We start from the raw sequence: 14,513 nt of genomic DNA, 5'->3' as shown, positions 1-14,513 counted from the left end.
ACTCTTCTGTAATAGTTGTAATAAAAACACACCTTGCTATTAGAGTTGACCTTTTTTGAGCGTAGATTAAATGGATTGTGCTCTGTGCTGATAATTCTTCATAATTTGTCCTGCTGTCCTGCACAGCAGGAAATGCCAACACCTCGGCAGAGCTGCGAGAGAGAACGTGATGAATACGCCTACATTTTTAGCCCGAGTCTCACACCTCAGCTCACATCATGCTGTTTGTTTATGAGCACATGGGGAAACCAGAAGGCTCTTGGTGAAACCTTGTGTCTTCACACATCCTTGTACAAGGACAGTGGAATTTAAATTGAACAATTTGGACAAAAAAATGAAAGATTTTGTTTGTACAAGTGCGGTGTTTTTATGGGTCTGATTGGTAAACTGGGGACGCTGTTTTCGAGCCTGGAAGCTGATCTCTAGCTGGAAGCTGGTCCACTTCAAAACACTGCTCTGGAGCTTGCTTGAACCGAACACTGGCGTGCTTCAGCCCAACTACATCTCAAAGAACGCAGAAAGTACCTGAAACCAGCCCAAGAACTTCACATTTTGGAAAGGAAGACACATCTGTCTTCTTATTCTCAGCCTTTCTTGGGAAAACAAGTTCAAGTCAAGTCAATTTTCAGTTCACTGTGGTGTGCATGCATTTCTGATTTGCCCTATGCACCTGACCTGTTTATCGTCACTTGTACAGCCATTATCCACTTCATAATCCCTCTTTTTCAGAAACAGAAATTGTTCTGTACATCAAGTCGAGTTTATTTTTATAGCACTTTTAACAGTAGATATTGTCACAAAGCAGCTTTTACTGTATACTGTGTCTTCAAATCCTGGACGAGACCCCATTCTGTTACGACTTGGCTCAAGACCATAACAAAAGAGTAGGACACACATACTCAAGGATTTATTGGCATAAAGATAAACAAAAATAAAACTGAAAAAAAAGAGTTAAAGGCAAACAAAATAAGCAAATAGATCAGTCTGGATAATTAGTAATTAATAATGTAAGGAAAGTGTCTGTATAAATAAAATACAAGGTGCAGTAAAAAAAAAAAAAAGGTAACAAAAAAACCCCACAAACCAAGAAAGCCCAAAAAGGACAGCTAGCTAGCTGCCTGCCACCAGTCCGTCCGTCCGTCCATCTCTCTCTCTCTCTCTCTGGTATCTGCCCAACTGATCTTATATAGAGGCCGAACCAGGTGAGACAGGCCTCAGGTGAAGTGGGAGGAGCCAACACAAAACAGGAAAACCAAATGAGCCCAGAGATGGTTACAGCACTTATACTTTCCCTTTGTTTGCTTTTTCTACATGCGACCTTATTGTGATGGTCAGGTTACTTCCTGTTTCAAAGTTAGTGATGGTGTGAAAAAGGGTCGTTGATGTCAGTGGAGGACATGGAACACCTTACTGATATAAAAAATCAAACCTTCACAGGACTGGAGCAGTGTGATTAGCTGTCACTTTTTCATTCTTCTCATACGAGAACAACTACTCGGTTTAATGGTGATGACACGACATTCTGTTCACCGCTTGGTTGTTGGTAGCAAACGGATGTGCCTGAGAGAGTGCCGAGCATTTTGAGAGCCTGTGTGAACAAAATCAGCGTATGGAATTCCGCATTTGAGCCACAGTTTGTAAGAAATTCTTCTATTTCAAAGCAAGCTTGTGGTTCAAATATCCATGTCAAGTGTGAAAAGTTTTATGCTGCAGGTTATTGTATATATTTCTTGATTTAACATCATCTTAGACGTGATGTTTCTGACACACTGTTTTCTGTAAACACGAACAGGGCAGAACTGCAATCAAAGTTCCATCACATTTGGGCTCAGGCCCCGCCCATATATCCAGCAGTGGCGGCTGCTGGTTTTTAAAACAGGGGAAGCCCATTTTACGCATTCATCGTAAAACCTGTAGGCCGGATATCAAAGCATAGAAAGGTGTGCCCCATTAGCATAGTGAACTAGACAACCCTACCTAGTGGCAGAAAGTATTTTTGCTTGTACATTTCATGTTATAGTCTGGCTTGCCAGGCTAGTGCCTCATATCCTTAATCAAAAATATCAAACATCCAAAAATCACTGGCTATTCAACGAAGAGCCTTGAACATCATACCCTGATATGCAACACAGAGTCTTTAACACAACACCCAGCTGTGCAACACATCCTTGAACATCTTCTGCAACACAGTCTGGAAATTCATAACCAGGTAGGCTATGCAACACACAGAACCTTGAATATTATACCCAGGTATAACCTATAACACAGAGCCCACCATTCTCTTAACATTACTGAACAATATACACACTTCAGATTCATGAACATGAACACTATTTATACACAAATTCTGCCCTCCGCTCCTTTTCCAGAAAATGGTCTGTGACCCTGTCATACCAGCTGGTTGTGCTTTCCAGAGACTTCACCAATTTCTGTTAGCAGCTAGCACTGCAGATCCCAATAAGGCTCAAGCTAGCCTACAACCAGATTGAACTACAAATGAAATAAACGAGTGAATTCACGAATGATCAAACTGATAGAATGGATGAAAGTTAACGGAGCACAACGAGTAATATTTACATTTATTTACAGAGTAATGTACAGAGACATCAATGAGAAGAAACGTTTATATGAAAAGAAAGTCGGACAGCACTTTGGCACACGACTACACTTTCTCGACATCCGCTAGGGACTGATCATGCTTCCGTGTTCCTCCCCGACGCCAAAGTACAGAGCCCGCCCTCCTCATGTCTTTCAAACACTACCTCCAATAATCCTTCATCAGCCCGGCTTCTTGCCCCTCCCACTGTCTCGTTAGTCCCAGAGAAGCCCGGCTTCCCTGGAAGTGATGATTTTGTCGATTTTAACCAATAACAACTAGCCGAAATTGGCTGTTCAGAGCCGTGTCATAGACTGCAATGGATACCCGGCTGCCAGCCATAGAGCCCATTGAAATAAGAAAGGTTACAGCCAGTGTTGCTAGATTGGATGGTTTTAAGTGCATTTTGGCGGGTTTTGAACATATTTTGGCTGGAAAACATCAGCAGTATCTGGCAATGCTGGTTACAACCTGGCAGCAAAGGTGATTCTCGTAGCGAACTGCAAGTTGGTCAGACATCACTCAAATAAGTTACAGGATAGTTATGAACGTAAATACAATCTTGGGCATATATTATGTTATGCAAGTTATTGTTTTAATGAGAATTCAACGTCATAGATGCCGCAGTTTGGGGAGAGAATTTTAGGGGAAGCTCGGCTTCCCTTGTTGTCTCTGAGAAATCGCCCCTGATATCCAGTATGTAGGTATTTTTGAAAACTGGCTGAAAAATGTTTTAAAACTATGTTCACCATTTTCATAGGAAAAATAAAAAACATTACAGTGTGAACCTGTAATGCGTGTTTATTGCATGCGTTATGAATGCGTTAGGACTTTGTTTATCACGACTGCTGATCAGCTTGTTGCTGCTGATCAGTCATGAGCGCTGTACTGCTCCTGAATCCGCTGCTACGGCATTACAAACCACACTGAGAACGCAGATTTTTGGTGTTTTCTCACATTTTCTCCTTCTCTAACACTCAATACACAGCTCTTAACTTTATCCTTAAGCTGTTTGATGTGACAGTTTACGACACACTACTTATCACCACCTATTGGCTGGACATGCTCATATAGTTCTTGTGTTTTTGTGTGGGCGGAGACAGGGTCCTGAGCACAGGGTAGAGCATCACTCAACACCAGCATCAGACTCCATTGGGGGTGTGGTCTAAAAGCTACGTTAGAATCTACATTAGGCTACATTACAACTGATTCATTTCACATTTTATTTGTAGATTGAATTTAAAAATAAAAACAGACAAATGTTTAGTTTTCTTTGTGGATTATTTGTGAGCTGTACATAACTTTTGGAGGCGAGTGTGTAAAGATTCTGTTCTGGACATCACCCAAACGTCTGCTGATGTCTGCTCTTGGTGATAATGAACAAGGAACGATGCCAAACACTGGAGAGTTCTGGACCAGAGATGGATGCTGGAATGAACAAGCTGTCAACCTCCTGTGTGTGTGTGTGTGTGTGTGTGTGTGTGTGTGTGTGTGTGTGTGTGTGCACATACAGTAACATCTGTCAGGTATAACTAATACATCACAGGAAGGAAGTGAAAGATGACTCTCTCTCTCTCTCCCCCCCCCCCCCCAGGCTGTGTGTGTGTGATATGGACCGTTTGGGTCGTAACGAGTTTATTGGTGAAGTGCGAGTCGCTTTAAAGAAGCTCAAAGAAGGAGAGAGCAAACGATACAACATGGGACTGGAGAGAATCGCACAGGTAAGATGGTGTGGGGTGTGTGTGTGTGTGGGGTGTTTCTAAATGTCTAATGTAATCCATAATTTGCTGCAGGTGCGAGACGGTAACAGTCAGACAATGGATCAGAGTTCACAACCAGCAGAGGAGGAGGTACACACACACACACACTAATCAACTGATTAACAGAACCAATGTGTTGAAATCATTATTGATATTCCTAGCCTTACTGTCTCTGTGTGTGTGTGTGTGTGTGTGTGTGTGTGTGTGTGTGTGTGTGTGTGTGTGTGTGAGACAGAGGGGACGTATCCTGGTGTCTCTGTGTTATATGGTGGAGAAGACATGTTTGGTGGTTGGGATTATTCGATGTGCTCACCTTGCTGCAATGGACTCTAACGGCTACTCCGACCCCTTCGTCAAGATGTGAGTGAAGCCAGGGGTTTAGGGTGTAGGGATTAGGGTTTGGTTGTAGGGTTTAGGGTGTAGGGAGTAGGGTTTGATTGTAGGGATTAGGGTTTAGGGTGTAGGGATTAGGGTTTGATTGTAGGGATTAGGGTTTAGGTTGTAGGGATTAGGGTTTAGTGTGTAGGGATTATGTTTGGGTGTAGGGATTAGGGATTAGGGTTTAAGGTGTAGGGATTATGTTTGGGGGTAGGGATTAGGGTTTAGGGTGTATGGATTAGGGTTTGATTGTAGGGATTAGGGTTTGGTTGTAGGGATTAGGGTTTAGGGTGTAGGGATTATGTTTGGGTGTAGGGATTAGGGATTAGGGGTTAGGGTGTAGGGATTAGGGTTTTATTGTAGGGATTAGGGTTTGATTGTAGGGATTAGGGTTTAGGTTGTAGGGATTAGGGTTTAGTGTGTAGGGATTATGTTTGGGTGTAGGGATTAGGGATTAGGGTTTAAGGTGTAGGGATTATGTTTGGGGGTAGGGATTAGGGTTTAGGGTGTATGGATTAGGGTTTGATTGTAGGGATTAGGGTTTGGTTGTAGGGATTAGGGTTTAGGGTGTAGGGATTATGTTTGGGTGTAGGGATTAGGGATTAGGGGTTAGGGTGTAGGGATTAGGGTTTTATTGTAGGGATTAGGGTTTGATTGTTGGGATTGGGTTTGGGTGTAGGGATTAGGGTTTAGGTTGTAGGGATTAGGGTTTGGGTGTAGGGATTAGGGTTTGGGTGTAGGGATTAGGGATTAGGGTTTGGTTGTAGGGATTAGGGTTGAGGGTGTAGGGATTAGCGTTTGGGTGTAGGGATTAGGGTTGAGGGTGTAGGGATTAGGGTTGAGAGTGTAGGGATTAGGGTTGAGGGTGTAGGGATTTGGGTTTGGGTGTAGGGATTAGGGTTGAGGGTATAGGGATTAGGGTTTGGGTGTAGGGATTAGGGTTGAGGGTGTAGGGATTAGGACTAGGTCTAATGTATTAGCAGTTTGGATTATGGTTAAAGGCAGGACTAGTGTGAATGTGAGTAGAGTGAAGAATTTTAGGATTAGAGTTAAGAGTTGAGGATTAGGAATTAGAGATCAAGGCTTCTCTCTCTCTCTCTCTCTCTCTCTCTGACTTTCTATTTTGAAGCATGAATCAGTGTGTTTGACTTTACTGTTTGTCTGTATCATTTGTAGTGTGTGTGTGTGTGTGTGTGTGTGTGTGTGTGTGTGTGTGTGTAAAATGCAGTATTTCTGTAATTAATGCTCATTCATGTTTCCTTTTAATTAGTGTGTGACTGTGTTGATTCCAGATGATTTTCATCACTGCAGTGTTCATGCAGACAGAGAGAGAGAGAGAGAGAGAGAGAGAGAGAGAGAGAGAGAGAGTGGTATTCAGCAACCTAAATTACTGCAGTTCACACACCTGCTTTCCATACTGATGTTTTTTGAACATTTTATTGAGTTATTTTCAGTGTTGGAGTGAAGTTTAGGTTGAAGATTTAGCCAGTCAGCATTCACATTAAATCAGCCATGTAATTAACATTTAGCTCATTACTAACATTTGCATGCTAACAGTATGAGTGTGAAATCAGAGACAGTGACAGTGTCTGAGTCATGAAGTGTGGTGTTTGTTAAAATGTGGTGTTTGTTAGGATGTGGTGTGGTGATATTAGGGTGTGGTAGTGTTTGTTAGGGTGTGGTGGTGTTTGTTAGTGAGTGGTGGTGTTTGTTATGGTGTGGTGGTGTTTGTTAGGGTGTGGTGGTGTTTGTTAGAGTGTGGTGGTGTTTGTTAGGATGTGGTGGTGTTTGTTAGAGTCTGGTGGTGTTTGTTAGGGTGTGGTGGCATTTGTTAGAGTGTGGTGGTGTTTGTTAGGGTGTGGTGTTTGTTAGAGTGTGGTGGTGTTTGTTAGGGTGTGGTGGCTGTTAGGGTGCGGTGGTGTTTGTCAGAGTGTGGTTATGTTTGTTAGGGTGTGGTGGTGTTTGTTAGAGTCTGGTGGTGTTTGTTAGGGTGCAGTGGTGTTTGTTAGAGAGCAGTGGCATTTGTTAGAGTGTGGTGGTGTTTGTTAGGGTGTGGTGGCTGTTAGGGTGTGGTGGTGTTTGTCAGAGTGTGGTTATGTTTGTTAGGGTGATGTGGTGTTTGTTAGGGTGTGGTGTTTGTCAGGGTGTGGTGTTTGTCAGAGTGTGGTTGTGTTTGTTAGAGTGTGGTGATGTTTGTCAGGATGTGGTGGTGTTTGTTAGAGTGTGGTGGTGTGTGTTAGGGTGTAGTGGTTGTAAGGGTGCAGTGGTGTGTGTTAAGGTGTGGTGGTGTTTGTTAGAGTGTGGTGGTTGTTAGGGTGCGATGGTGTTTGCCAGAGTGTGGTTGTGTTTGTTAGGGTGTGGTTGTGTTTGTTATGGTGTGGTGTTTGTTAGAGTGTGGTGATGTTTTTCAGGGTGTGGTGGTGTTTGCCAGAGTGTGGTTGTGTTTGTTACGGCATAGTGTTTGTTAGGGTGTGGTGTTTGTTAGGGTGTGGTGGTGTTTGTTAGGGTGTGGTGTTTGTCAGGGTGTGGTGTTTGTCAGAGTGTGGTTGTGTTTGTCATGGTGTGGTGTTTGTCAGAGTGTGGTTGTGTTTGTTAGGGTGTGGTGGTGTGTCAGAGTGTGGTTATGTTTGTTAGGGTGTGGTGGTGTTTGTTAGGGTGTGGTGTTTGTCAGGGTGTGGTGTTTATGAGAGTGTGTTTGTGTTTGTTAGAGTGTGGTGGTGTGTGTTAGGGTGTAGTGGTTGTTAGGGTGTGGTGGTGTGTGTTAGGGTGTGGTGGTGTTTGTCAGGATGTGGTGGTGTTTGTTAGAGTGTGGTGGTGTGTGTTAGGGTGTGGTGGTTGTTAGGGTTTGGTGGTGTTTGCCAGAGTGTGTTTGTGTTTGTTAGGGTGTGGTTGTGTTTTTTACGGTGTGGTGTTTGTTAGGGTGTGGTGTTTGTTAGAGTGTGGGGGTGTTTGTCAGGGTGTGGTGGTATGTGTTAGAGTGTGGTGGTGTGTGTTAGGGTGTGGTGGTGTTTGTCAGGATGTGGTGGTGTGTGTCAGGGTGTCGTGGTGTGTGTTAGGGTGTGGTGGTGTTTGTCAGGATGTGGTGGTGTGTGTTAGAGTGTGGTCATGTTTGTCAGGATGTGGTGGTGTTTGTTAGAGTGTGGTGGTGTGTGTTAGGGTGTGGTGGTTGTTAGGGTTTGGTGGTGTTTGCCAGAGTGTGTTTGTGTTTGTTAGGGTGTGATTGTATTTGTTAGGGTGTGGTGTTTGTTAGGGTGTGGAGGTGTTTGTCAGGATGTGGTGGTGTGTGTTAGAGTGTGGTCATGTTTGTCAGGATGTGGTGGTGTTTGTTAGAGTGTGGTGGTGTGTGCTACGGTGTGGTGGTGTGTGTCATGGTTTGGTGGTGTGTGCTACAGTGTGGTGGTGTGTGTCAGGGTGTGGTGGTGTGTGTTAGAGTGTGGTGGCTTGTGTTACGGTGTGGTGGTGTGTGTCAGGGTGTCGTGGTGTGTGTTAGGGTGTGGTGGTGTTTGTCAGGATGTGGTGGTGTGTGTTAGAGTGCGGTGGTGTGTGTTAGGGTGCGGTGTTTGTTAGAGTGTGGTGGTGTTTGTTAGAGTGTGGTGGTGTTTGTTAGAGTCTGGTGGTGTTTGTTAAGGTGTGGTGTTTGTTAGGGTGTGGTGGTGTTTGTAAGGCTGTGGTGGTGTTTGCCAGAGTGTGGTTATGTTTGTTAGGGTGTGGTGGTGTTTGTTAGGGTGTGGTGTTTGTCAGGGTGTGGTGTTTGTCAGAGTGTGGTTGTGTTTGTTAGAGTGTGGTGGTGTGTGTTAGGGTGTAGTGGTTGTTAGGGTGTGGTGGTGTGTGTTAGGGTGTGGTGGTGTTTGTCTGGATGTGGTGGTGTTTGTTAGGGTGTGGTGGTGTGTGTCAGGATGTGTTGGTGTGTGTTAGAGTGTGGTGGTGTGTGTTAGGGTGTGGTGGTTGTTAGGGTTTGGTGGTGTTTGCCAGAGTGTGTTTGTGTTTGTTAGGGTGTGGTTGTATTTGTTATGGTGTGGTGTTTGTTAGAGTGTGATGGTGTTTGCCAGAGTGTGGTTATGTTTGTTAGGGTGTGGTGGTGTTTGTTAGGGTGTGGTGTTTGTCAGGGTGTGGTGTTTGTCAGAGTGTGGTTGTGTTTGTTAGAGTGTGGTGGTGTGTGTGTTAGGGTGTTGTGGTTGTTAGGGTGTGGTGGTGTGTGTTAGGGTGTGGTGGTGTTTGTCTGGATGTGGTGGTGTTTGTTAGAGTGTGGTGGTGTTTGTTAGAGTGTGGTGGTGTTTGTCAGGTTGTGGTGGTATGTGTTAGAGTGTGGTGGTGTGTGCTACGGTGTGGTGGTGTGTGTCAGGGTGTGGTGGTGTGTGTTACGGTGTGGTGGTGTTTGTCAGGATGTGCTGGTGTTTGTTAGAGTGTGGTGGTGTGTGTTAGGGTGTGGTTGTATTTGTTACGGTGTGGTGTTTGTTAGGGTGTGGTGTTTGTTAGAGTGTGGTGGTGTTTGTCAGGGTGTGGTGGTGTTTGCCAGAGTGTGGTTGTGTTTGTTAGGGTGTGGTTGTGTTTGTTAGGGCATGGTGTTTGTTAGGGTGTGGTGGTGTGTGTCAGGGTGTGGTGGTGTGTGTTAGAGTGTGGTGGTGTTTGTCAGGATGTGGTGGTGTTTGTTAGAGTGTGGTTATGTTTGTTAGGGTGTGGTTGTGTTTGTTAGGGCGTGGTGTTTGTTAGGGTGTGGTGTTTGTTAGGGTGTGGTGGTGCTTTTTAGAGTCTGGTGGTGTTTGTTAGGGTACGGTGGTGTTTGTTAGAGAGCAGTGGCATTTGCTAGGGTGTGGTGTTTGTTAGGGTGTGGTGTTTGTTAGAGTGTGGTTGTGTTTGTTAGGGTGTGGTGTTTGTTAGAGTGTGGTTGTGTTTGTTAGGGTGTGGTGGTGTTTGTCAGGGTGTGGTGTTTGTTAGTGTGTGGTGTTTGTTAGGGTGTGGTGTTTGTTAGTGTGTGGTGTTTGTTAGGGTGTGGTGGTGTTTGTTAGGGTGTGTTTATATCACCTCTGTTCTGCTCATGCTCATCTCATACTAGTGCTGTGGGCTTCATTAACACAGAGGACAACTCTGTGTAACAGCATCACACACACTCACACACACACACACACACACACACACGCACACACGCACACACACACACGCACACGCACACGCACACACACACACACGCACACACACATACACTCACACACGCACACACACTCAGACACACACGCACACACACACACACGCACACACACTCGCACACACACACACACACACCCACACACACACGCAGTTGTGAGTCTGATTCAGAGCTCAGTTCATGTTGTATCACACACACAGGTTTTCAGATTGACATCAGTTTCACATCAAACACTATGGATCTGTTTTTTGCGCTAATTGGATTATTTGCTAACACAGAGACGTGAACGCGTCGTGTTTAAAGATGGTCATCTGTTACTTTCAGACGGACTTGCTCTCGCGCCGCTGCGCCTGTCTCGATTATAAATAATGGTGTTTATATTTACATTGCATTGAGACACAACGTGGATAATTAATAACTCACACTCGGGTATGAAATATCTCTCAGATGCTAATGCACTTACTGTCGCAGTCACACACGCTCCACACTCATTAACTCACACACATCACTGAGCCATCCACACTGCAAAGGGACCAATCATTAACACGGTTAGTGCTTAGAGCCCACAGTAGAACCCACAGGAGAACCCGTGTCAGTACTGGTCCAGTGAAGGTGTAAGAGGCCTCACACTGTTTCATCTGAATAAAATTAAACACTTTCCCTTTAAATTTAAATATTTAAATCCCAGCTGCCAGCTGATGATGTCACAATGATTTATAGCAACTGACCAATCAGCAGCTTTCTTATAATTCACTCTCATTTCTCTCTCTCACACACACACACACACACACACACACTTTCTTTCCTCTTGGTCATTGCAGAATAAAAGCGCTGAATTTACAGCCGGTCATTTTAATTCTCCTTTGTGCCCATTCTTTTCCTTGTTCACTTCACTTGATGTGTGTGTGTGTGTGTGTGTGTGTGTGTGTGTGTGTGTGTGTGTGTGAGTGAGTGAGTGAGTGAGATGTCTATCTATAATGAATATTAAATAGTGATCAGTAAAACTATGACCCTCTTATCATGCCGTCCTGCTCTCTCATTTCTCTGATTATCATCTGTTCATACAGACATTTTAATGAGGAACTCAGACATTCTCTAATTCTCTCTCTCTCTCGCTGTCTGTCTGTCTCTCTGCCTCTCTCGCTGTCTGTCTCTCTGCCTCTCTTGCTGTCTGTCTCTCTCTCTCCGTCTCTCTCTCTCTCGCTCTCTGTCTTCCCCTCTCTCTCTCTCTCTCTCTCTCTTTCTCTGTCTGTCTGTCTCTCTCTCTCCTGTATTCATTTGTCAGGCTCTCAGTTGGACTCTTGGCTTTTATCTCAGTTTTTCTGAATTTTCTGCCTTTTTTTAAAATTGTACTTTTGGTTTTCTTTGAACTTTGTGAAAGTGATGAAATCCTGATGTCACTGAAAGAACAGTTTTAATTTCTGTTCACTTCAGTGCTTTATTTCCAAAAATATTACAAGTTATAATGAGATATTATGCAGCAAGTATATCACAGATCAATAATAGATAACAGCAGAGACAGACGAGGGTCTTTTTCTTTTTTACTTGTGAACTGAAGCAGTAGAAGAAGCAGATCTTTAATATTTCACCACCATCTCTTTCTCTGGTCTTTCTGTCTATCATCAGCGTTCTTCAGCCAGATATGGGGAAAAAGTCCAAGTATAAAACGTCAGTGAAGAAAAAAACATTAAACCCAGAGTTTAATGAGGTAAGAAAGACACAGCCTTCAATAAACCTCTTTAAAAACGATTCCATCCTCTCGGCTGCTTTTATTCACAGACTGAAAGGAGACTGGAAACCTGTTTGGTCTGTGATAAACGGAAGATTAGAGGGTTTTTAACATCACATCTTCTGAAGCTGAACAGTTAAACACAAATTAAATAACACTCTAATCGGTGTGAAAATCAGTTGTGTGATTTACGCGTTACGTGATTAGGTTTGTTCTCAGATTAGATTAGCAAAGCGAGCTAACTGTACTAGTGACGTACACTCACGAGAGTCACTGTCGATTTCTGCTACTTCCTTCTGAGCTTCATTTTTTTGTAATGTCTCTAAAGTATAAACAGCATATCAGGGTACGGTAGGTAAAAAAAAAAATTACAGAGCTGTGGGAGGGGGGTAATAGTCTGAGAAAAAAAACCCAGAATGTCTGAGATTCAAGTCATAAATTTGCAAGAAAAAAAACTCAGAAAAATAGTGCACTCTTTTTTGGGGGGGGCCAAGGAACCAGATTGCGAGCTTGGATCAACGTCATCAGGCCGCAGACACCACGACTGGGCCGAGAGTTACTGTACAGGAAATGCATCCTTTCCTCTTCTATCACAAAATATAGGCAAAATAAATTAATATTAAATTTAAAAAATCAAAAAATAAAGTGCTAAGAAATTTTTAACTACATTTCCCAGAATGCACTGCAGCCGGAAGCATGAGAATACTGTCTCTGAGAGTATCCAAGTTTTTTCTCATAATTTACGGCTTTAATCTCAGAAGATTTTCACTTTTTTTTCTAGGAATATCCCCCAGCTCTCTATTTTTTTCCCTACAATGGCCTGAATACATCATCGTACTTTCCATATTTAATGAAAGGGCGTAGAAGCTTTTAATCAAATTTTGTGTCAAACAGTAAGTGGGAACTAATCACAGGTAGGAACTAAAGTTAGGAGCAGGGAGCAAAAGAACCGCTGCACCACACGCACCGTAGGACTGGGCCGAGGAATCGATTGACACAATTTGAGCTTCACATCTAATGAGCATAGAATTGTAAATATCTCAGTCCAGATGTGGCTGAAATCGCGGCTCTGTGTCCTGCGTGTAGAAAATGAGACGACAGGAAATAAACTAATCAGTTCGTATTTTTGGAAATTATCGGAAACCGTAACTCTCTTTTCTTTCTCCTGCAGGAGTTTATATACGAGGTTCCTCACGATCAGCTGGCGAAGAAGACTCTGGAAATATCCGTGTGGGATTATGATCTGGGAATGAGCAACGATTTCATTGGTGAGTGAGGCAATAATCTGTGAAAAGATATTCTGCAATATTTCACACAATGCCATCTGAATCCTGTTCTGTATTTTTGGGATCCAGGTTGGATACCGTCTGTCCTGTTCAGATTTGGGTGTGTAATTGAGCAGAAGTTGTTCATTCCCATGGCAACATGTAGCTAACCCAATCTGACTAAGCGTAGCTGTGTGTGTTGGTAATCCACGACGCTGGTGATGATGCGATGATGTAAGATGAGTCTTTCCCAAACCAAATAAAATCCTGGAGAGCGTAGAACATTAGAACGTAGGAGCTCTGCATTTAATGCTGGAGTACAACAGATACGAGATATCGCTCAAAACTACGCTTAAAGTACTGAGCTACTGAATTGTGGTACTGTGGTACTGATTTCAGGAACGGTACTAATGAGCCATTTAACAACACGAACACATGAGTCTGTGTCATCAGAAAAAAAGCAGTATGGTACGTGGAATGATGCGTTACCATGGAAACGATACCGCATTAGAATGAGGGCCTTGATGAACGAAGACCTTCTGACCAATCAGCATTCAGAACTCAGCAGTGCTGTGGAGTAAACCTGTGGTTATGATCATTACAGTCATGTGTCCAGCGCATGAGAGAGACTGGTGTGTGTGCGTGTGTGCGTGCATGTGTGTGTATGTGTGCGTGTGTGCGTGCATGTGCGTGTGTGTGTGCGCGCGCGCGCGTGTGTGTGTGTGCGTGCGTGTGTGTGCGCGCGCGCGTGTGTGTGCGTGCGTGTGTGTGTGTGTGTGTGTGCGTGCGTGTGTGTGTGCGTGCGTGCGTGCGTGTGTGTATGTGTCTGTGCATGTGTGTGTGCGTGCGTGTGTGCGTGCGTGCGTGCGTGTGTGTGCGTGCGTGTGTGTGTGTGTGTGTGTGTGTGTTGGAAGAGTAAGAGCTGGAAGGAAAGTATCTAAGAATGATGGACAGATGAAATGAAAAACAACCAAAACAACTGAGAGACTTTAAATGATGTGCCGACAGATAAATAACACGCAACAAAATATTTATTTAGTTCACCTGCCTCCCTCTCTCTCTCTCTCCCTCCCTCTCTCTCTCTCTCCCTCTCTCTCTCTCTCTCTCTCTCTCTCTCTCCCTCCCTCTCTCTCTCTCTCTCTCTCTCTCCCTCTCTCTCTCTCTCTCTCTCCCTCCCTCTCTCTCTCTCCCTCCCTCTCTCTCCACCATTCTCTCTCTCCCCACTCTCTCTCTCTCTCCACATTCTCTCTCTCCACTCTCTCTCTCTCTCTCTCTCCACATTCTCTCTCTCCCCACTCTCTCTCTCTCTCCACATTCTCTCTCTCTCCACTCTCTCTCTCTCCCTCTCTCTCCCCACTCTCCCTCTCTCTCCCCCCACTCTCTTCTCTCTCCCTCTCTCTCCACCATTCTCTCTCTCTCTCCCTCTCTCTCTCCACTCCCTCTCTCCCTCTCTCTCCACATTCTCTCTCTCTCCCTCTCTCTCCACCACACTCTCTCCCTCTCTCCACATTCTCTCCCTCTCTCTCTCCCCCACTCTCCCTCTCTCTCCCCCCACTCTCTCTCTCTCCCTCTCTCTCCACCATTCTCTCTCTCTCTCTCCCTCTCTCTCCCCCACTCTCTCTCCCTCTCTCTCCACATTCTC

General features: G+C 44.3%; 1 protein-coding gene across 1 annotated transcript in view; it reads left to right on the top strand.

The window, feature by feature from the left end:
• doc2d (double C2-like domains, delta) overlaps positions 1–14,513 on the top strand; it is a 40,938-nt gene that overhangs the window by 24,693 nt on the left and 1,732 nt on the right. The window contains exons 5-9 of the mRNA XM_060930974.1: positions 4,191–4,317; positions 4,390–4,446; positions 4,592–4,716; positions 11,504–11,585; positions 12,778–12,874. Of these exons, the coding sequence (XP_060786957.1) occupies positions 4,191–4,317; positions 4,390–4,446; positions 4,592–4,716; positions 11,504–11,585; positions 12,778–12,874 (488 nt within the window). The remainder of the gene's footprint in view (positions 1–4,190; positions 4,318–4,389; positions 4,447–4,591; positions 4,717–11,503; positions 11,586–12,777; positions 12,875–14,513) is intronic.

Source organism: Neoarius graeffei, chromosome 10 (genome assembly GCF_027579695.1).
Source record: "Neoarius graeffei isolate fNeoGra1 chromosome 10, fNeoGra1.pri, whole genome shotgun sequence".
Lineage (NCBI taxonomy): Eukaryota > Metazoa > Chordata > Actinopteri > Siluriformes > Ariidae > Neoarius > Neoarius graeffei.
This window is presented reverse-complemented; position numbering and strand designations above follow the sequence as displayed.